Genomic DNA, 23,282 nt, shown 5'->3' with positions numbered 1-23,282 from the left:
TTTGACAATGGACGAGGCAGTTGAAAGGAATACCAAGGAGAAAGGGGAAGAATGCAGGGTGTGACCTATTATGACTTTGGGCAAATGCTTAACCTCTTTGAGCCTGAGTTTTCTTCCTCTGCTTCACGTATAATATCTACATACAGGGGTGATATGAAGATTAAATAAGTTGAAATGTAGTGGTTAAGAGTGGTGAGTCCCAATCTCAAACTGTACTTAGTTACTAAATAACCTTGGGAAAGTTACTTTTGTGCCCAGTTTCCTTATCTGTAAAACTGACATAATAATAGTGCCTACCTCCCAGAATTGTTGTGAAGCACAGAATTGTTCTAAAGAGCAAAGCTTAGCATATATTATTTGGTAAATGCTGGCTCTCATTATTTTTGCTATCTAGGACTCAGCATCCTGAAAATAGAGAATACCCCTTCTTTTCACATGCCCATTGGACATTCACAAAAATTGAGAATTTATTATGCCCATAAAAAAACCTCAATATGGCCGGGCGCGGTGGCTCACGCTTGTAATCCCAGCACTTTGGGAGGCCGAGGCGGGCGGATCACAAGGTCAGGAGATCGAGACCACGGTGAAACCCCGTCTCTACTAAAAATACAAAAAATTAGCCGGGTGTGGTGGCGGGCGCCTGTAGTCCCAGCTACTCAGAGAGGCTGAGGCAAGAGAATGGCGCAAACCTGGGAGGCGGAGCTTGCAGTGAGCCGAGATCGCGCAACTGCACTCCAGCCTGGGCGACAGAGCGAGACTCCGTCTCAAAAAAAAAAAAAAAAAGAAACCTCAATATATTGCAAAAAGTAGAGTGTGAGCAGCATGTTCTGAGAACAGTTCTGTAATTGCTGACATAAGTAACTCTTTAAATCAACTCTTGGGTCAAAAAGGAAATAAATAAATTACAGAACACCTTCAAAATAACAATAATGGAAACCTCATATACTAGAACTTATGGTCTGCAACTAAAGGACTTTTTAGTATTACTTGTGAATATTGATACAAAAATACTGAATAAAATATGAGTAAACAAGATCTACCAACACAATCATTTACTACAACCCACTAGACATGCCCATGCCCTTTCAAAAATGTAAGTATATGATCCTTGTTTGGGGTAGGGGACAGGAAAACTCTCAAAAGCATTCTTGGGATAGTGGAGGAAATTAAAATATGGACTGGATAGTAAATGTTTTTCCAACAATTTTGTTTTAGCAAATTATATCCTTATCACAACACCCTATAAACCAGGTACTATCATTGGCTCTATTCAACAGATAAGAAAACTGACATGCAGAAATATATAGATATAGATATATCTAGCTAGATATATATATCTATATACATATATACATATATATATCTAGCTAGATATAGATAGATATATATCTATATCTATCTATCTATATATCTTCTTTTTTTTTTTAAGATGGAGTCTTGCTCTGTTGCCCAGGCTGGAGTGCAGTGGCGCGATCTCGGCTCACTGCAAGCTCCGCTGTCTCTGCCATTCTCCTGCCTCAGCCTCCCAACTAGCTGGGACTACAGGCTCCCACCACCATGCCCGGCTAATTTTTTGTATTTTTTTAGTACAGATGGGGTTTCACCGTGTTAGCCAGGATGTTCTCAATCTCCTGACCTCGCGATCCGCCCGCCTGGGCCTCCCAAAGTGCTGGGATTACAGGCATGAGCCACCGCACCCGGCCGAGGTGCAGAAATATTAATTTGCAGATGGACACACAGGAAATGGCAAGGCGAAGAAATGAGCCCAGGCAATCTGAGCCTATAAAGCTCTTCCTTTTAAACTCTATGGGGTACTCTCTGAGCCATTCTCAGCTACAAAAGAGGGTTAGTAATTCTTATCTCTTGTGGTGGACAAGGTAAGATATGGAGCTGAGTGGGGAGAGGCACTGATGCTATCTTTATCTGTTTCTGTATTGTTGAGTTGTTATAATGAGCATGTATTATTCATGTATTTTTTCATCAAGAAAATGTCTTTTAGGGGCCTATAAGAGTGCCTGGCACAAAGAGGCTCCCAATAAAAACATTATTATGTCTGAAAGGAAATTCAGAATTTCCATTTGACTTAATAGGAATTCATCAGCTCCAGAAGCTTGGTGAAGAAAAGAAACAAGATAGGGCAACGGCTAGAGGAGAATTCAGGTGAGAGGTTTTTACTTTCAAATGAGAAGGGCTTATACATCCTAAAGTAAGGGGTGGGAACAGAAGGAGGGAGAAGGAATTGGGAGCTGGAGGAAGACTGGTCCTAAAGCCTCCCTAGATTAATTTAATTATTTCGGGGAAGGTTAATACTGACCAATTGTTGACGTATATATAAGCCCCATTTCATACATGCCATGAACAATAGGCCTCCCTGGGGTAACAAAAATTTAAAGGTCATTTTGGAAAATGAGACAGGAATTAAAAGAACTCTATGGCTTGCTTTATCTACCTGGTTCTGGCGATGTGAGAATAGGTTTTCTGAAGAGGAGCCAACAGTTTGTTTTTCCACTTGTGGGATACAATGGTAAAATGATTGTTGGCAAAAGAACGTCTTTTCAAGCAGCTTCCCTTGGTGTAGGTCAGAGGGGCAACAAGCAGAGTTATTACTGCAGCTGGGAAAAAGGTTCAGAGCTATCCTCCTGGAATCGGCTCTTGTTTCAGAATCTAAAATAGATTTGAAATATTGTGCTATTTGGGAATTGGGGCCTATTCATGTTAAGCACATCTGTTGGTAGCTGTTGAAATTCAAATAAATTCAAATAAAGTCCAAGTAATGCTCATATTACACTTACCAATTTCAAATTTTAAAAAAACATATATACAATACCTACACCCCAGTTGGTATCACTACCTAAGACACAATATGGAAAGCCTTGATTTTCTGCCAGCCATAGCTGCTTTGAACCTGAACCACAACATTTAATTCCTTTGAAAATGCCCCTTCCTCCCTACCTGAACTTTTCAACTGAGATTCATTTTCAAAAGTTTAAATATGAACTATAGCAAATAGTTCTATATTTTGGTTTTGATCATTTGACAGACTTTAGTAGCTGAAATGAGGTTGTTGGACTACTTAAGTCATAAAGCCAGGATTGAATAAATGCATTTTCCTTCTTGTCATCTTTCTGTTTTTAGTAAATACAGTTTACTTAGGTGTGGTCATTAAGGAAACCTGGTCGATTTATTTATACACTATTCCAATCCATATTCAAGGTGTCTTTTAAAGGCAAAGTAAGGGAACTTGCCTTTTTAAATTAAACCATGACTTTCTTATAGTGATCTACCCAATGTATGGAGAGAAGTAGAACTGGCTGGGTGTAGTGACTGACACCTGTAATCCCAGCAAGTTGAGAGGCTGAGGCAGGAAGATCACTTGAGCCCAGGAGTTCAAAACCAGCCTGGGCAACATAGTGAGACCCAGTCTCTACCAAAAAAAAAAAAAAAAATTAGCTGGGAATGGTGGCATGCGTCTGAAGTCCCAGCTACTTGGGAGGCTGAGGTGGGAGGATGGTTGAGTCCAGGAGGTTAAGGCTACAGTGAGCCGTGTTGGCAGCACTGCACTCCAGCCTGGAGCAAGACCCCATCTCAAAAACAAAAAATAGAACAATTATTTTAAGGCTGTGAGTTTTTCTTTTTCTCCTTAATAGTTAAAAATTTGAAAGGCATTTAAGTGACATATTCATGTCATAACCTGAGAGTTTACAATGTTTTAAGTAGGTAGCACACTAAGCACATTACATGAATTATCTCTTAATTTAAACCTCATAATTACCCAACAAAGTTTGTGTCATCATTTCCATCTTACTTATAAATGTATCCAAGGCTTACAAATAAGTAATATGTCCAAGGTCACACACTCAGCCAGGCGTGAAACTGTTCCCATTATTCAAATTATTAACTGTTTTCATTTTTATTATTATTTGTAGAGACAGGGTCTCACTATGTTGCCCAGGCTGGTCTTGAATCCTTGGCCTTAAGCGATTATCCCAGGTCAGCCTCCCAAAGTGCTGGGATTACAGGCATGAGCCACTGTGCCCAGCCTGAGCTGTTAACTCTTAACCTAAACAATGCCTTTTACATGAGAAACAGTAAACAAGATGGCAAGGGATGGCAAAGAGGATACTGAAATATGTTAGGAGCTACATACAAGAAATAAATTCACAGTTAAAAGATGAAGACCTTTATCTAAATCCAGGCAAACTGCAAACTTTAAAAAGAATTATGATAAGAATAAAGCATCAGGAAGGAGAAAGACAAACTGATGACACTGATATCCCAGAATAAGGCTCCACAGACAAAGGTATAACCATCATCACATATAGTTGGTGACTCCCATAGCGTGTTCCTCACCTTCCCCAGTGCCTTTGGGAAATGTGAGTGTTCACTGTAAAGGTTCTGGCATGGTGAAAGATCCTAACTGTAGGAAGCTGAATAACTTACCATTTGGCACTAATATCCCTGATTTCTTCTGTTTAACTTTTTTGCTGTCATCTCTATGTTGAAAAATGCAATAGGTATTAAAATCAGTAATAATGTTCAATAACTAGTACAGCTGTTCCCTTGTTCCACCTCAATTTTATTTTTAGAAAAGCCATTATTCCACTATTCTATATCAATAACAATTTTCATTTGTTTTTCTATGTGCATAATATGAATTATATTAAATAACAAATTTTCCAGTTTTCATAATAATACTAATGACTATATAACAGTCTGTTGGGTTGAGTTGATGCACTATAATTTATACTGGGTATTTTGTTTCCAGTTTTTTGCTATTATAAATATCCTTCCAAGAACTTATTTATGCATCTAATTTACTTGAATTTCTTCATATGCAAATAGTATGTTTATGTCCTCTGACCATTTACCTCTTGAGGTTTTAATATTTTTGAAGATTTTGATAAGTCCTTAATTTGTTATATATACTAACTTCTTCCCTGTTTCCTCATTATGTTTCTCTTCTTGTGTGTTTCAATCATTGTTAGTTTTTTTATGTTAAAATTACTTTTTCTTGATTTTTTTTTTTTTGAGACAGAATCTCGCTGTTTTGCCCAGGCCAGCGAGCCACCACGCCCGGCCTTCTTGATGTTTTTAAGCTATTTTTTTCTTTGTGATTTCCATTGTTGCCATAAGCTTTTCAAAAATACTGTCTAAAGACTTCATAAATATTTGATGCATATTTCTCCTAGCTTTGCTAAAAATTAAAGGATATATTTAACTCTTTAATGCACTGTGATCTTACTCTGCTATGTACTATAAATGCTAATTTAAATTACTTTTTGTTTTTGTGTTTGTTAGCCAGTTATCCTGGCAATTATTAAAACATAATTAGCCGGGCATGGTGGCACACATCTGTAGTCCCACCTGTTTGGGAGGCTGAAGTGGGAAGATCATTTGAGCTCAGCAGATGAGGCTACAGTGGACCATGATCACACAACTGCACTCCAGCCTGGGTGACAAAGCAAGATATGTCTCAAAAATTTAAAAATAAAGACAAAAATAAAAATGAAATACAATGAATAAAGTGTAATTACTAATTTATTTTTCCTAATTTTGATAGTATATATGAAATTTATTTCTACATGTCTTACACTGCTTTATTCAATTAGTGTAATAACTTACACTTTAGGTTTTAGGATTTCCTGGGGAAATTCTGGAGACTAGAGCAGCTTCATAAGTCACACTTTCTTTGTTAGTGTGGAATTTCAATATTTAACAAACAGTAAATAACTTTACTTGGTGAAAATTGTTTTTCTGTATAATATATATCTCAATCTGTTTATCCTGTTTTGTATAGTCCAGTAAAGCTTTGTACTTTTCTTTACATATGGCACATACAATTCTTTATAATTTTCTTTATAAATGTCATGGTTCGAAACCACCTTTGCAGAGATGATGAAAGTGAGAGACTGAAGCAAGACGCTTCTCGCCTCACAGGTGGTGCTCCTTGCTCATTCCAGGGCATAGGCCAAGCTCACTATGGAAGAAATTTAGTTTATAGTTTGACTTTGAACTAAGGATGGTAATAGTCCCTCCGTAAAACTGATCCCCGCCTTGTCCGGGACTGAAGCCACCTTTGTAAAACTAATGAAAGGCCACAAGATTAGTATTATGGGAGGAGCCTCAATTCTGCTTAAATGTAGGCATAGTTTCTATAATCCCTTACTGCTCAGTACTCATGTGGCCAGAGGTCACAAGATTTAAGACTTCCCCAATTGCTCCCATAGATAACATCACTACTGTAGAACCTACAGCTGGGTTTTTGAGATGTTTTTTCACTTTTGTATTCTGGCAACTGACTGACCCTATCCAACTAGTGACTTATGACTCAACCAGTGTGTCCCGTGGCCCACCCTGCCCCCCCACAAGGAGGACTCAGCACACAGGGATCATTTTCCATACCCCTGTGATTTCATCCCAAATCAATCATCGGCACCCATTCCCTATCGCCCTGTGCACCAAATTATCCACACAAACCCTAGCCCCTTATTAGAGAGACTGATTTGAGTGATAACCCCAGTCCTTCTGCTTGGCAGCCTTGCATTAATTAAACTGTTTAACTGTAATACCACGACCTCAGTAAAGTGGTTTTTTCTGTGTCCCCTCCGCCCTTTTTTTGTGGCTATGTTAAATGGGATTTCTTCTCTTTTTGTTAAACTAGTGGTTACCACAATAAAGAAATCCCCTAATTATAGTCAATTCACTATAAACCTAATCACTTTGATAAACTCACATAGGCTAATAAGCAAATTTCTTAGGATTTTTAGACATTTTCTGCAAATAATCACAGTTTTCTCTCACCCCTTAATGTATCATTCTAACGTCACGAAGTGAATGCAGTTGCCATTATTCCTGTATTAGAAAGAGCGCTAGGCTGGAAAGGCAAGAAACATACATGTTACTTTCAGTTCCTCAACTGAGGAAGCCATTGATGAAGCACCTTCTCTTCATGGATCAAGCACCATGCTAGACACTTCATTATCGACCATCTTGCCCAAGGCTGAGAACAAGCCTACCAAGTATACAATTATTAAATATCAGTGTTGAGGAAACTGAAGTTTAGCAGATGTAGGCTGCCCATGTTAGGCCCCAAGAAGCAATAAAAAAATGGAACACTGAGGGGCCTAACTATGGGGGTCTGTGAATGAAAGGCTGTGAGTCTGTGGCTCTGGGCTCCTGTGACCTGGCAGGTTTCTCTCTACCCAGGAGCTGCACTGACCATGAACTATGGCCAGTGATCTATGAGGAACTAGGGAGGGATCTCAGAGCTGAATCCGCTCGCTTGCACCTGTGTCTTATGCATATGCTTCACACTTCCTGTTTCTAGGTCATAGTAAGTCTATGTGAAAGTAATCCTGAAGGTAGTCTATGTTCTTGTTTTCACTGCTCTCCAACCCATCAGCCCCTTGAGGTTAATTTACCTCAGATCTTAGAAATAGCAAACGATGGAGTAAGTGGCTTCCTTCACGACCAGTGGTCTTTCCATTGTACCAATGATGTCCTCATCTGAATGTAAGTCAGAGAAGATGATCCAATTTTGACAGGCTGACTGTTCCTGAATATGCATTATACAAATTCTCAGAGGCTATACTGTCCACATCCTTGAGTTGCTCATACTGCTTTGCACATAACAAGTATTCAATAAATATTTGTTGATGCAGAATGAATGAATGAGGCAAAGACGACAGTCTTAATGCTTTTCCTACAAGCGAGACTTTCAATGCTAGAATACAAGCTCATGTGGTATCTCCTAAAAATCTCATCATTTCACATTTCAAATGTGGAGTCTTCTACAAAGACCGCATTTGTCACGAGCCTTTTCACAAGAAGATGTTTAGTACCGGGTCAGCTTGTTTTCATCTTGTTTTCAAAGAATTGGGGTTAGGAAAGCAGGAAACTAGGAAGGATCAATGTAGGAACAGTGGTAGGCAGGCTTTTCTCTGACAAAGTTGTTTGGGTTATTTTTATCTTTCTGCTTCTGTTACAGCAGCAATATGAGAAAACCGACTGTTCAAATTTAATAAACTAGAGTCTGTCCAAACCCAATTTTGAACAAATGACAAACTATGGTACACATGCATTAACATTTCTGTTTGCGTATGCAATGGGAAACTAAGTCTTACGTTCTCGTCTGCTATTTAAACATACAATGTTTTAAATGCTCCATTAGAAGATATACTGCAATACTAGTACATTAATTGAGTGTTCTTTGTTATGCCAAAAAATTCCAAAGGAAGGTACACATCCCCCAGGAGGCATATGATCTGTAGATTTTGTAATTATGGTTTTTAAACTTAAAATCTCATTGAAGTCGTTAGTTAACATTTCTAAACTTTTTGTTTGTTTTTGTTTTAGACAGATTGTGGCTCTGTTGCCAGGCTGGAGTGCAGTGGGACAGTCTTACCTCACTGCAACCTCTGCCTCTTGGATTCAAGCAGTTCTCCTGCTTCAGCCTCCCAATTAGCTGAGATTACAGGTGCCCACCACCACGCTCATCTAATTTTTTATATTTTTAGTAGAGATGGCATTTCACCATGTTGGCCAGGCTGGTCGCGAGAACTCCTGACCTCAGGTGATTCACCTGCCTCGACCTCCCAAACTGTTGGGATTACAGGCATGAGCCCTCGCACCTGGCCACATTTCTAAACTTTTATGCCTGAATAATTCTGAACAGATATTCCAATAACCTTCCTGCCCTCCACCTCATCCCAGTCAAAGCCGGGAGAGAGGGAAGACTTATACTACCAATAGTTACAACAGTTATTTTTGGAATTAAAAACAGGAATTTGCACCATGAACAAGTGTCTCGTTTTGTCTTCTGAGCTTCTCAAAACCACCATTATATTGAGACTATAAAATTGTTCTCTAGGCTGGGCAAGATGGCTTCTGTCCGTTGTATTCGTCTGTTTTCACACTGCTGATAAAGACATACCTGAGACTGAGCAATTTACAAAAGAAAGAGGTTTATAATGGACTTACAGTTCCACGTGGCTGGGGAAGCCTCATAATTATGGTGGAAGGCAAGGAGGAGCAAGTCAGGTCTTTCACGGATGGCAGTAGGCAAGAAAAGAGAGCTTGTGCAGTAAAACTCCCCCTTATAATAACCATCAGATCTCGTGAGACTTACAATCACAAGGACAGGGCAGGAAAGACCTGCCGCTAAAATTCAATCACCTCCCACCAGGTTCTTCCTATGACACGTGAGAGTTGTGGAGATGAGATTTGGTAGGGGACACAGCCAAACCATATCAACTGTAATCCCAGCACTTTGGGAGGCTGAGGTGGGAGGATTGCTTGAGCCCAGAAGTTTAAGACCAGCCTGGGCAACATGGTGAGCCCATTTCTACAAAATAAAAAATTAACTAGGTATGGTGGTGCACACCTGTGGTCCCAACTAGTGGGAGGATCACTTGAGCCTGAAAGGTCAAGGCTGCAGTGAGCCATGTTCACACCACTGCACTCAGGCTGGGTGACAGAGCAAGACTCTGTCTCAAAAAAAAAAAAAAAAAAAAAAGTTGTCTGAAACTAAAAGAAAAATCTGGGGAAATTAAACATTTTTTTGTCGCAAATCACTTAACCTTAGAATGTCAAAGATTTTCACTAAGTTTTTATATAAAAGGAAGCATGGGAAAGAGCCATAGGAAATCAAACTTTTATGAGCCACAGTATTTGCAAGAAGAGAAAACATTACATCAGCCATGAACAGTTTCTCCAACATGGATACAAAGCAGAATGATGTAATAGCAGCTGCAGTTTTGTGCTACCACGTTAAAGAGTGGTGCTTTCAATATCATTTAACTAAACCAAAATATGCAGTTCAACCTTACATAGCTCAAAATACTCAGTTCAACCTGAGATGGTCCTGAATTCTCTAGACCATGTTTCGGGCTTCTAAATACTATTTTTAAGTTCTGTGTAAGGCAAGGTATAAAAGAAGAAAAAAGAACCTCCTTGCCTCAATAACTTTGGTTTTAATAAATGCACCAATACATTTATTTGGACCTTGAGTTAAAATGATTCAGCTCTACTGGACGACCAAATTGAGGCTGCTTTTCTGTATTTATTCAAGTTAAATTTCATGTAAACCCTTAAATTGTATGAATTCAACTGTCATTTCTAAAGGAGCCAGACTAATATGAACCTAAATCTGAATATACTTTTCCAGAAACAGCTATTTAGCTCTCATTATCTGTCCTGGATCTCACTATCTTCTTCCCAACCACAGGAAACTGAGGATTGGCTAATGACTATTTGAAATTGGCTATTTCATAGAAGTAAATCTCATCAGTACGCTTTCAACAGTCTTTAATTTTGAAAGAGGAATAGTACCACTTGACTATTTCTAGCTTCCAGTATTAAGAGAAAACATTTCTTCAGAACCTTTTCCATAAAATCAGGGAATAAATTAGGAATGGGGAAATCTAGTGTTTTATTTCAGCACTCCCAGGGATGTGCTTCCCAGGGCTCTCACAGGGGAGAAACTGATAGCTATCTGTGTGAATCAGCTTCGTATCTAACAGTTTCCTTTCTAAGGAACATCAAGCATAGAGAAATGATTAAGCATATTTATAGAATCTAACATATTAAGTGAATTACATTTAGGTGAAATTGGAAAGTCAGCATGTATTGTTTTATAATGAACATCCAAGCCCGGCTTGGTTTGCCTAATGCACTATTTGATAAGGGCAGAATACATTCTGATTTAATGTAATTTCTAATTAGTTAATATTTAGTCAAAGAAAATGCAACATTAAGTGTATCCCTAATTATATATATGATAGCAGTTTACAAAGCAATCGGTATGGGTTTTATATTTACATTTATATATATCTTTTTCTGAAAAAAAGTTGAAACTAGAACTTAAATAGCTTACATGTTTATCCTTTCTATCCTTGTTAGGAAAAATTCCTTTAAAGAGGTTACAATTATTACTGTCCTCCGATAATCATTATTATCCTTGTGCTTAATTTTCATTCCTCTAACCTATCCTTTACCTTGAGTTTTTATCCCAAAATACAACTTCATGCATGTCTTTACAGAAAAAGTCAAAGTCCTTAGCAAGCTGTGCAAGACCCTTCCCCATCTGGCCATGGTCCCAATAGCATATTTTAGTTAATAAAACTCTCTCACCCAAAATGTCTGGTGTCTCCATGTTGTTAGTTTAGGTATTTTAGACAGCATTCTCCTCTGTTAAACATCCTACATACATTAGTCTAACAGTTGTCAATGTTATAACACTTATTTACACACTGGGGGAAAAATTACCCTTGCATTACCATGATGGAGTTACTAAACGCACTGAAAACACTCAATACCATGGGTAGAATCTTCAATAGTGTTTAACTCTGGATGTCATTACCTCCCAGCTAGAGACACTGTCAATAAAATTTCAGCATTTATTGTAATGACTTTGACTTTGATCATGAAAACTACATTTCATCTTTTTATTTGGGTTCAGATTGTTCTTACACACACACACACACACACACCACACAAGAAAAATTGTTTTTGTTCCTTTAGGGATTTTCTCAAACCCTTTCATAATCTTTTGTTAATTTTAAATTGATATTTACTGGAGAAATTTGAAAATAAGTAAAGAAAAAAGGAAAGAATGAAAGCCATCCTTATTTTACGGGGTAACCACTATAATCCGTTTGATGCACATTTCCCAAATATTTTCCTGTCCATATATTATTTTCTCACAAAAGTGGGGTCATATGCTACATCCTGTTTTGTAACTTGCTTTTTTAAAAAGCATAATACCATATTACAAACATCTTTATGTATTAGTAAAAATTCATCTTCACAAATTTAATGGCTATTTATATATGGAAATAACATATAAAAATTCCTAATTATTAGACATTTAAATTGCTTGAAACACTTTCCTGTTACATACAATGCTGTAATGACCATTCTTGAGGCAAAATCTTTACCTACATCCTTGATTATTAGGATAGAATTTTAGGAGCAGAATCACTGAATCAAAGTGCATGCTCATTTTATTTATCTATTTAATAAGGCAACACAGGCAAGATGTACAAAAATTCAAAAGGAATAATGGGAGATTCAGTGGCAAATAACTCTCCCTCCTTCCTTTTCCCTCCTAGGAGACAGCTACTTTTAATAGTTCCCATTTATTTTTCCAGAGATATTTAATGCATTTATACATACACACACAAATCCTTTAATATGCCTATTAAGAAATTAGTAAAATGGGCCGGTGCAGTGACTCACATCTGTAATCCCAGCACTTTGGGAGGTTGAGGTCGGTGGATCATGAGGTCAGGAGTTTGAGACCAGCCTGACCAACATGGTGAAACCCCGTCTCTACTGAAAATACAAAAATTAGCTGGGTGTGGTGACATGCACCTGTAATCCCAGCTACTCAGGAGGCTGAGGCAGGAGAATCTCTTGAAGTTGGGAGGCAGAGGTTGCACTGAGCTGCGATTGCACCACTGCACCACAGCCTGGGTGATAGAGCGAGACTCCATCTAAAAAAAAAAATGATTTCAATAATGATATTTGTTTTATAATTTCATGTGCTAATCATAGGCACGAAGCTTTCTACAATTAGGCAACATTCATTATTTCAGTTCTATATTATTTCTTAATTTATATTTTACCTTACCTTTATGTAATAACACATTACTTGTCATCTACCATGATATTTTTATCTTCATTGAACGCTTTAAAAACATTTTATTATAGGAAGTTTCAAACGTACCCAAAAAGAGAATACATCCCCAAGTCTCCAACTACTATGCACATTTTATTTATTTATTTATTTATTTATTTATTTATTTATTTATGACAGAGTCTCACTGTCACCCAGGCTAGAGTCCAGTGGCTCACTCGGCTCGCTGAAAGCTCTGCCTCCCAGGTTCACACCGTTCTTCTGCCTCAGCCTCCCGAGTAGCTGGGACTACAGGTACCCGCCACCATGCCCAGCTAATTTTTTTTTTTTTTTGAGACGGAGTCTTGCTCTGTCGCCCAGGCTGGAGTGCAGTGGTGCAATCTCGGCTCACTGCAAGCTCCGCCTCCCGGGTTCATGCCACTCTCCTGCCTCAGCCTCTCCGAGTAGCTGGGACTACAGGCGCCCGCCACCACGCCCGGCTAATTTTTTGTATTTTTAGTAGAGACGGGGTTTCACCGTGGTCTCGATCTCCTGACCTTGTGATCCGCCCGCCTCGGCCTCCCAAAGTGCTGGGATTACAAGCGTGAGCCACCACGCCCGGCCTTAATTTTTTTGTATTTTTAGTAGAGACGGGGTTTCACAGTGTTAGCCAGTATGTTCTCAATCTCCTGACCTGGTGATCTGCCCGCCTCAGCCTCCCGAATTGCTGGGATTACAGGCATCAGCCACCGTGCTCAGCCCATTTTAAGTCTTTCAATAAACAATGCCAAGTTTTTCTCTATGAAAGGTTTTTAGTGAGACTTACCCTATCTTCATTTTGTTGTGTTGAATTTTATAGCTGCTGAAGCCAATGTTATATCTTTTAGCAAGAATAAATTGGTGGTAGGAATAGAAAAAGTATAGTAACTTCTGTTGCACTGTGACAATAGATTTTATCTGGAAGGGTAATGCCAATCAACTGGGTATCGTTTCCTGGCTCAGTGAGTTGGAATAATTATGACAATCCATTCAGAGTCTGTGGTGAAAACTGCTAGGATTGATTAGCAATGTCTACCATTGGAAAAGTAGAGAATTGTTGGCTTTTATGACATACACAGTTTGCCGATTCTGCTTTAGCTTATATGCATAACAGCATACTTTTTTTAAAACCATTCTTTTGCTTAGTAGCCATAAAAATCAGTTTGGCTTATTTAAAAGTTTCATAATGAAACATACCTATTTACCTATAGGTTTCTATTGCCAGATATTACATTAACAACTTTTCTTAAAAATAATTTTAGCTTTTGAAAGGAACTAAATAATGTCAGTATATAGATACTGCTGTACTATCATTAGGGAAGCATGTGCTGAGGTAGTGTTCTCAGAAACAAGGAAGAATGACATTTGTCCAGTCACAGAGCTCTGTGGCTTCTTGCAGGGCCATGAATTTGTTGATGTCTGTGATGCGTAGTCATGGAACAGAGAGAAGCTTACTGACCCATCATAAGTTAAACCTCAAATCTTACCACTTTTAATGCCACATTAAAATTTTCTTAGTGGTCAACAACAAAATTATATTTAAAAACTAATATAAAGTATATCAAGAATTTAAGAACTGCTGTTTCACAAACCTATGGAATGGCAGATCTGAAAGGCATCGTGGAGATCATTTAGTCCAGGAGCTTGCAAATGATAGCCAGTGGGCCATATCCAGTCCACTGCTTGTTTTTGTAAATCAAGTTGTACTGGAATACTGCCAGGCTTATTTGTTTACGTATTATCTGTGGCTGCTTGTGCACTATAGTGACACAGTTGAGTAAATGCAACAAGGCTATATGGACCACAAGCCTACCACATTTACCAAGGCTACATGAACCACAATGCCTAACACATTTACTATCTGGCCCTTTATTGAAAAAGTTTGCCAACTCCCGATTTTAACCGACTTTTCATTTTAGAATTATGGAAATTAGAAATCACAGAGGTCGTGTAACTTGTTTGGGATAATTCTACCACGTGAGAAAATAGCCAACAGAATTCCCAGAACCCCCAGTGGCAGGATCCATAGCTACAGTCTCAAGGTTTCTGCAAGATAGAGAGCGTTTTCTCTGGAAGCCCTACTCTACCTTGTCAGCCAGGCTGCCGCTCCCTCCCTCCCCACTTCACACACTTAATGCAATGAAGGCAAAATGAATACATGGATGAAAACTCTCCTGTACTTAGAGAACATTTCTCACATTCCTTCATCATTCCATGTATTATGTGGAATTGTAAGCATTTGGCTTTCCCACTAGAACGTGAGTGCACTGGGGACAGGGACCATGCCATATTTGTCTTTGTAGCCCAGATGCTTAGCACAGATTACAGAATAGGTATCTATTATCTATTTGTTAAATGCTTTAGATTTGGTATCTTATCTTCTTACATGCCCTTTTTAAGATAAACTTCAACTACAGGGAAGACAAATCCAAGTTGCGGTTTGTAATTTTCATCATTCCTGACCAAGACCCACCACTGAGACCCAACAATAGGAGATATCCAGAGCCAAACACCATGATAGGAAAGACACAAATCTGTTTTTTTCATTGCACCCATTAAGGAATGGCCCCAAGCCTCCAAGGCAATCTTGACCCACATCCCTGGCAAACAGACGAGAACCTGATGTAAGTCAGGGATAATCAGAGTGAAGAAGAGAGAGATATGAAAGATTATTAAAATCAAGAGGACATCATGGTTGATTGACTGTCCAGGGGTGGTTGAAAGTCTGTGACTGCCCAGATTCTGCCAAGTTTCAGAATGCAGGAGGAAGAGCACATTGGGTAAGGGAGTTGTGGGTGGGCAGGGGGCATGGAGGTGGAGGCAGATAGGATACAAGCGGGGAGGTTCAGTAGGCAATGGTATATGAAGCTGCAGCTTTCATGATAAATGTGGGTTCAGATGAAGTCATTTAGAGAGTAAATCAAGATTAAGAGAACACAAAATTAAGCCTAGAGAACACCAAAAGGATTGAACAAAGTAAAAAGGAACTCCCACTTAGAAGGATCACTTAGAGACACAGGAGGGAGGCAAAAGGGTAGTGTCCCAAAAGCCATGGGCAGAGAAAAGGAGAAATGTCAAGTAAGATGGCAAAACAATATATGCCTTTCATTTAGCAACTTGGTGGTCTGTGACAACCTTCCTGAGAGCCGTTTTAGTGGAGTAGTAGGCTTGGAAGCCTGATTCAATGGGTTGAAGAGTTAGTGTGAAGTTGGGAAGAGACATTAAGTATATTTTACTCTTAAGAAACTTAATTGAGAGGAAGAAAGAGAAATGAGATGGTAACTGGAAGGTAGATTTATATTCTACTGAGTGGGTAGCATCATTGATTTGTGAATTCTTTGAAGAGAATCTACCAGGTGTCAGAATCATAGAGGGAAGGTATATAAAAGCCAGGTGGGAAAGGAAACATCACCAAGAAGAGGAATTTATCTCTATGAGGCTAGGTCTTTTCACTTATAAATGGAAATAATAATACCTTCCTCAGAGAGAAGTTAGAGGTTTAAATGAAATAATTTAAACATTTTGAAAACAGCAAAGCACTATTCAAAACTAGATTATTCTATATATTATCAACTCCAGTTGATTACCTTGACTCAATATCTGATTAGTCTCAATCGTAGAGTCCAGTTATGATTAACTTTGTCATTGCAGCTCAGAAGTCAGGGATCAATTTCCTTTTCCTGACAGTGGGATATATTCTGATGCCTTGGATGCCAGATAATTCTTATTTACTTCAGTTATCAAATTAAGTACCGTATTTAAAGCAAATCAGTGGTGCTGCCACAGTGCACATGTATAGTCAATGGATGTTATAGGAGATACAGATGTCTCTGTCAGTAGGCTAAGGGGTGCAAGTTACTAGCCTACATGATGATACCCAGGACAGGTAAAGATGGGATGATGTTGGTGGCTAGACAATATCTCAGTCGAGTAAGACTTCCTATCTCCTTAGGATTATAGTAGCAAAGATATCATGTGGCAGAAATCACCAATCATAGAGTCTGGTGAAACCCTTATGCTCGATTTTTTGTGTTGTGGAAGTTCCTTCTAGGCTCTGGTATTACGAAGTAAAATTAAAAAGCCAAAATCAAAAGCTTACTCTTGTGAATGAGAGTGCTACAACTCCTAGTGAGAGAACTAGGAAGGAGATCTTGATTATGGGACCATTTTCTAAGGAGTTAAATACAGATTGTAGCAACATAGATCCTAGATTATGAAAAATGCTTTACTAAGTTTTCTTTTTTTTCCATTACACAAATTCAATTTGTTTGAACAAGATTATAAAAATAGTAATTCTAGCCGGGCGCGGTGGCTCACGCTTGTAATCCCAGCACTTTGGGAGGCTGAGGCGGGCGGATCACGAGGTCAGGAGATCGAGACCACGGTGAAACTCCGTCTCTACTAAAAATACAAAAAAATTAGCCGGGCGTGGTGGCGGGTGCCTGTAGTCCCAGCTACTCGGAGAGGCTGAGGCAGGAGAATGGCGTGAACCCAGGAGGCGGAGCTTGCAGTGAGCCGAGATTGCGCCACTGCACTCCAGCCTGGGCGACAGAGCGAGACTCCGTCTCAAAAAAAAAAAAAAAAAAAAAAAAAGTAATTCTACCCTATCAGCTAATTATTTTTTTTAGAATGAATGAGTTGTAACAGAAGCAGGCAACACAATTAGCAAGCATCATTACTGTTTATTTTCATTTTTTTCATGTATACACTTACTTATTTATATCTTATGTTCTTCCACAAAGGAGCCAAAGTGACTGTTGCTGTTTATTTCATCTGTTGTTATTCATAATTCATTACCCAGGAGACACCAGTTCTCTTGGTAGTGAAATATATGTTAATTTAAGTATTTTTTTTGCCTCAAACTTTTGACTCAAATAGTAAATTAAAATCTCTCATGAAATAACAGAAGAATATACAAGTTCTCCAAATCCTTCAAAGAATAAAAATATTTACGCTCCTGTATCTGTTGGGGTTAGGGATTGGAGACTTTAAATAAAATAAATAAAATAACAAATGACCACCAAATCCCACCGTCACGGACGACGGGAAACTAAAATCAGCTTTAACATTTTCAGACAATTTCCAACCTCTCATCCACTCCTCCTTTGGTCCTCACCCTGCTCCACATTTTGCTTTGCTCTGCCCCGCTCTAAGCAGATGGCCCTTGTGGTCAAATGTCAAGATCCTGAAACTATTTCTGACCTGGAACAAAGTTCTGCCTCGTTTGATCTTAGTTCAGGTCACATGTTTTTCTCCATCTATTCCTACGAACATTTAAGGAAACTTGTTCACTTCCTTATTGATAGAACAAAAACATTTGGCTTGCTCTTACATGGTTAGCTAACTACAATGAACCACTCACTCCTGGAGAAATCACTAGAAACAAAGATTTAATGGATAAAAACACCAGACTAGTGACAATTTTTTCTGATGGAAATTGTTGAGAAGTTTCTTTTTCTTAAATATGAAAGTAGAGCTGTGTGACTTACAATTAAATGCTGATTATCCTCTGTATGGACATATTCACAGGTAGCTATGTGTGTACTTGTATATGCACAGGAAAGGTGTGAAAGAATACACCTTCAAAGAGTGGCCATATCTAAGAGTGGGGCTGGGAGATGAGAAAGGAGAGCTTTCACTTCCTGCTTCCTGTATATCCTGTTTGAAGTTTTACAATGATCAAACATTATTGTTTTAATTAATAATTTAAAGAATAAAAATATGTCTAACATTCACAAATTAAAGATAGCATGGTTGATTTGAAATCATTTTTTATATTTTGCACAGTGGTGTTTTCAATTCAGTGATTTATGACACATTTTGGGCTTTATCCTACTACGCAAATGATTGAAAATAAACAAAGATGAAACTTACCCCAATTATCATACATATACAATTCCTGTTAGATATGAGTATCTTGCCTCAAGATTTTGATTAAAGAGTTCTAATTTAGTCCTATCTCTGTGACTAGGATTATAACCTTTTAATATTGTTACCAAGATCTTATACAAATCACTCATTGAACAAGCAATTCATTGAACACCTTGTCAACCCCTGGGCTGAGCACTGAGGGCAGAGATGGGTAGACATGAGCCCCTTCAGTTGTATGAGCTACCTTTTATTGCATGCCTTCCATGCCCCAGGACTGTGTGTAGTGTTTCACATATATTAACTCCTTTCATCTTCACTACACTCCTGTAAGGTATAAATATTATTAAACCCATTTTACTCAGATGAAGACATTGAGACACAGATTTAGAATCCCAGAGGTCTGGCTCTGACTCAACAGCCCACAGTTTTAAACCATGACTTCATAGTGCCTTCTAGATCATAAAGTAGATGTAATATAGTAGGAGTTTTACAAGTAAATATTTAAGTGTATTTTAACATTTATAATTATTTAACAATTCGAACAACTTGAATTTCCAACAACAGGAAATTGATTAAGTACAATGGAGTCTACCCATACAATGGAAGACTAAGAAGCATTTGAAATGATGCTGTAGAGAATGTAGATACTGATTTACTAACATTAAAAAACTATCTTTGGCCTGGTGCACTGGCTTATGCCTGTAATCCCAGCACTTTGGGAGGCCAAGGCGAGTGGATCACCTGAAGTCAGGAGTTCAAGACCAGCCTGGCCAACATGGTGAAACCCCGTCTCTACTAAAAATACAAATATTAGCTGGGCGTCATGGCAGGCAGCTGTAATCCCAGCTACTCTGGAGGCTGAGGCAGGAGAATCGCTTGAACCCAGGAGGCGGAGGTTACAGTGAGCTGAGATCGTGCCACTGCACTCCAGCCTTAGTGACATCTTAATATTAAGTAGAAAAGATTATAATAGTTCTTATAATGTGATTTAAGCTTTGTAAAAAAAAAAAAAAAAACATATAATTAAAAGCCAAAGCCAGACTCATAAAAAGCATCCACATGCTTATAGGCCAAAGCAGGCTCCATGAACGATTCAGGTCAGAATACTGGGGGACACATCACTGATCACTGCACTTTCTCCCATGGAGCCTGGACAAAGCTTCGCTCGTCTCCTCAACATACAGCTCCAGACATCCACCACCGGTCTATCTGAGGTGGCCCTCAAGAGAATCCTCTTTATCTTTTGAGCATTTGCTACCCTCAATTCCACTGCTAGAATCTATTCATCTAGTATTTCTTCTTGGTCTAATTCTTATCCCTTATTTCATTCTCCTGTCTAAACTCTGTGTGTCTCCGTGTCACTCCTTTTTGTACACTTTTTTTGTGACTCAGCTGTACCCTGGATCCTGGTTTTCTACTTCTATTATTGCTCTCTTCCACATCATCACCTTTTCCTTTTTCATCCCATCACTACCGTAGGCATACAAATATGCTCTTGTACCTACAATTGTTTTTTAAAAGGTGTTCTCTAGAGCTAGATCATCTCCAGCCCTTTATAGCACATCTCCTTGATAAAGCTATGTTGACTGTTTCTAGTTTCTCACCCACCTATTTTTCTCTTCATTCCCTCCCAGCAGGCTTTGCTTTCTACCTCTCCATTGTAACCAGGCTCAACTAGTGTCCTTGACTTTGAACTTGCCAAATCCAGTGATCAGTTCTTTGGCCTGTGTTACTTAAACATTCAGCAGCCAATGAGACTGTTGAGACTCCCTTCTTGAAATACCTTCTTTGCTGAGCATCTTATTTTCTTCAGGCTGCTGTAACAGAATACCATAGACTGGGTAATTTATAAACAACATAAATATACTGCTTACAGGTCTGGAGGCTGGGAAGTTCAAGATCAAGGCACTAGCAGATTCGGTGTCTGGTGACAGCTCTGCTCTGCTTCCAAGATTTTGCCTTCTAGCTGTGCCCTCATATGGTGGAAGGGGCTGGCAAGCTCTCTTGGGCCGTCTTTTATAAGGGTACTGGTCCCATTGGAATCTTCATGAGCTAATCATCTCACAAAGGCCCTATCTCTTAATACCAACACATTAGGAATTAGGTTTCAACATGCAAATTTTGGGAGGACACAAACATTCAGACCATAGCACTGGGTTTCTAGGATACCACAGTCTCCTGGCTTTCCTTCTGCCTCACTCGCTGCATCTTCTCAGCCTATTCTGTGGGATGCTCCTCTTGCTGACCACTTCTCTTCTGTTTCCATTTATTCCCAGGTGTTGCCATCTAGCCCTGTGGCATTAAATATCATCTATAATCAGTTCCCAATTTATAATTCCAGTTTCAATCTCTCTCCTAAATTCTGTTGTTAACTTAGGTGTCTAAAAAGCATCTCATGCTTACTGTGTCCAAAACAGAACACTCAATTTCCACCCTGTGGCTGAGACTGCTACCTGTCCTCCAGTAATCATCCTCTCCTTCTTCTATTGTAATACATGTGATTTTACTGGGCACACAGCCACTCAGAATAAAGCCTACATTAACAACATTTCAGTCTCTTTTGTAGCTGAGTTCTGGCCAATGAGATGTAATCAGAAGTATTGTGTGGCGGCTGCTAGAAAACCTTTTTAACATACTGCAAACATATATCATTTTCCTCCTCTTTGTCTTCTTCTATCCTGCTGTCTGGAACACAGATGTAATGGTTGGAACTTTAGCATTCATCTTGGGTGATGAGAATGGAGGACAACATCCTAGAAATCATGGAGTGGTGAGTTGGAAAGGTCTCCGAAAGTATGGAGCTGTCACACCTGTCCTGGACTGCCCACCTTCAGGCTTCCTTTATATGATAAGTCAAGAAGCATCTGTATTCCTTTATGATAGGGTTATGTACCTATAAACCCATTGTAAGTTGAAGATATTTTAAGTGAGAAATGCATTTAATACACCTAACCTACTGAACACCATAGCTTAGCCTAGCCTACCTTAAATGTGCTCAGGGCCAGGCGCAGTGGCCTACACCTATAATCCCAGCACTTTGGGAGGCCAAGATGGGAGGATTTCTTGAGCCCAGGCATTCAAGACCAACCCTACAGTTGGGCTAAACTATTTGGCAATGCAGTACACTGTAGAGTATCCATTGTTTACCCTCGTGATCTGGGAGCTGTGGTTTGCTGCTGTTGCCCAACACTGAGAGAACATCAATGCATATTGCTAGCCTGGAAAAAGATAAAAATTCAACATTCGAAGTAAGATTTCTACTGAATGTTTATCGTGTTAGCACCACCAGAAAGTCTAAAAAATGTGAGTTGAACCATTTAATGTGAGTCCCTGATGGGGGACTCTCTGTAAACTACCTTCTTCAAGCCAGTATTACTGTGCTTCAAAGCTGAATCTAACCCTAACTAATAGTCATCTATGTCTATCAGAGAACAATCCTCCTTTCACATACCAGGCAACTGAAAATATAAAATTGGTAGAAAAGATGATCTGTTTTTACACTACTTTGCTCAACAGATAACTTTTCTAGAATATAATTGTATTGATTAAGGATTTATACTTCCATTTTCTCAGGTTTTAAATGAATTCTAATAAAAATCTTTATGCTGTTTAGATTATACTTCTCTCTAAATGGATTTGTCCTCATCTGAGATTTTGTGCTGGTTTGAGCGCTTTCAAAGACGGGCCTAAAACAAAATACAGCCTTCTCAATACATAAAATCATATCCAAATGTGAGTTTTCTCAGGCTATAATATCTAGAATTTCTTAACTTTAAAAAGCAATGTTTATTCAGTATATGGTAAAAGCTCCATAAGTATTTGTGAATGAATGACTTAGTAAATAGTATACTATCACATAATTATTTAACTATATAAAATTACCCTGGTGATTTAAAAACATGTTCCCAAATTTTTTGATACTCTTTTCACTAAAGATGAGTCCATTTGTGCTGCTATAACAAAATATCTTAGACTGGGTAATGTATAAAGAAACTTATTTCCCACAGTTCTGGAAGCTTGGATGTCCAAGATCAAAGTGCTGGCAAGTTCAGTGTCTGATAATGGCCTGATCTCTTCTTCCAAGATGGCACCTTGAACACTGTTTCCTCCAGAGGGGGCTAACTCTATGTCCTCATAGCAGAAGAGCTGGAAGGAATGGAAGGAACAGACTTACCCCTTCAAGCCCTTTTTATAAGTGGCTAATCCCATCCATAAGGGCCCCCCCTCATGACCTAATCACCTCCTAAATTTAGCCTTACTTCTTAATACTGTCACTCTGGCAATTAAATTTTAACATATGAAATTGGGGGGATACATTCAGACCGCAGTAGGTGGGATCTAATTTCCCTCCCCTTGAACATGGGCCAGACTTAGTGACTGATTTCAAACTCATAGAATGTGTTAGAGGTGACACTGTCTTCCAAGACTAGGTTAGAGCAGGCAGTACAGTTTCTGCCTGGCTCTACTGGACATGCCTTTGGATCCCTGTGACAACACACACATAAAATGTCTGTCTACTTTGAAGCCGCCATGCTGAAGAGGTCATATAGGGATAGAGGGAGATGACTGAGGAGCAGGAGCTGTTGCAGAACCCAGCTGACTGCGTTTTCCCAGCATCACCTGCCAGACTTGTAAGTGATTCCAGTTATTCCAGTCCTCAGCCTCAGAGCTGCTCTTGGCAAGTACAGCAGAGATGAGCTTTCCCTGTTGAGCCCTGACCAAATTGCAGACTTGTAAGCAGGATAAACAGTGTTTG

General features: G+C 38.9%; 1 protein-coding gene across 5 annotated transcripts in view; it reads left to right on the top strand.

The window, feature by feature from the left end:
• ACYP2 (acylphosphatase 2) overlaps positions 1 to 23,282 on the top strand; it is a 330,224-nt gene that overhangs the window by 288,684 nt on the left and 18,258 nt on the right. The window contains exon 5 of one of the 5 annotated variants that reach the window (XM_055240447.2): positions 21,223 to 21,296. The exons of the other annotated variants lie outside the window; for them this stretch is intronic. Coding sequence (XP_055096422.1) covers positions 21,223 to 21,259 — 37 coding nt within the window. The 3' untranslated portion in view covers positions 21,260 to 21,296. The remainder of the gene's footprint in view (positions 1 to 21,222; positions 21,297 to 23,282) is intronic. 5 annotated transcript variants of the gene reach the window in all.

The sequence above is a fragment of the Symphalangus syndactylus genome, chromosome 14 (genome assembly GCF_028878055.3).
Source record: "Symphalangus syndactylus isolate Jambi chromosome 14, NHGRI_mSymSyn1-v2.1_pri, whole genome shotgun sequence".
NCBI lineage: Eukaryota > Metazoa > Chordata > Mammalia > Primates > Hylobatidae > Symphalangus > Symphalangus syndactylus.
This window is presented reverse-complemented; position numbering and strand designations above follow the sequence as displayed.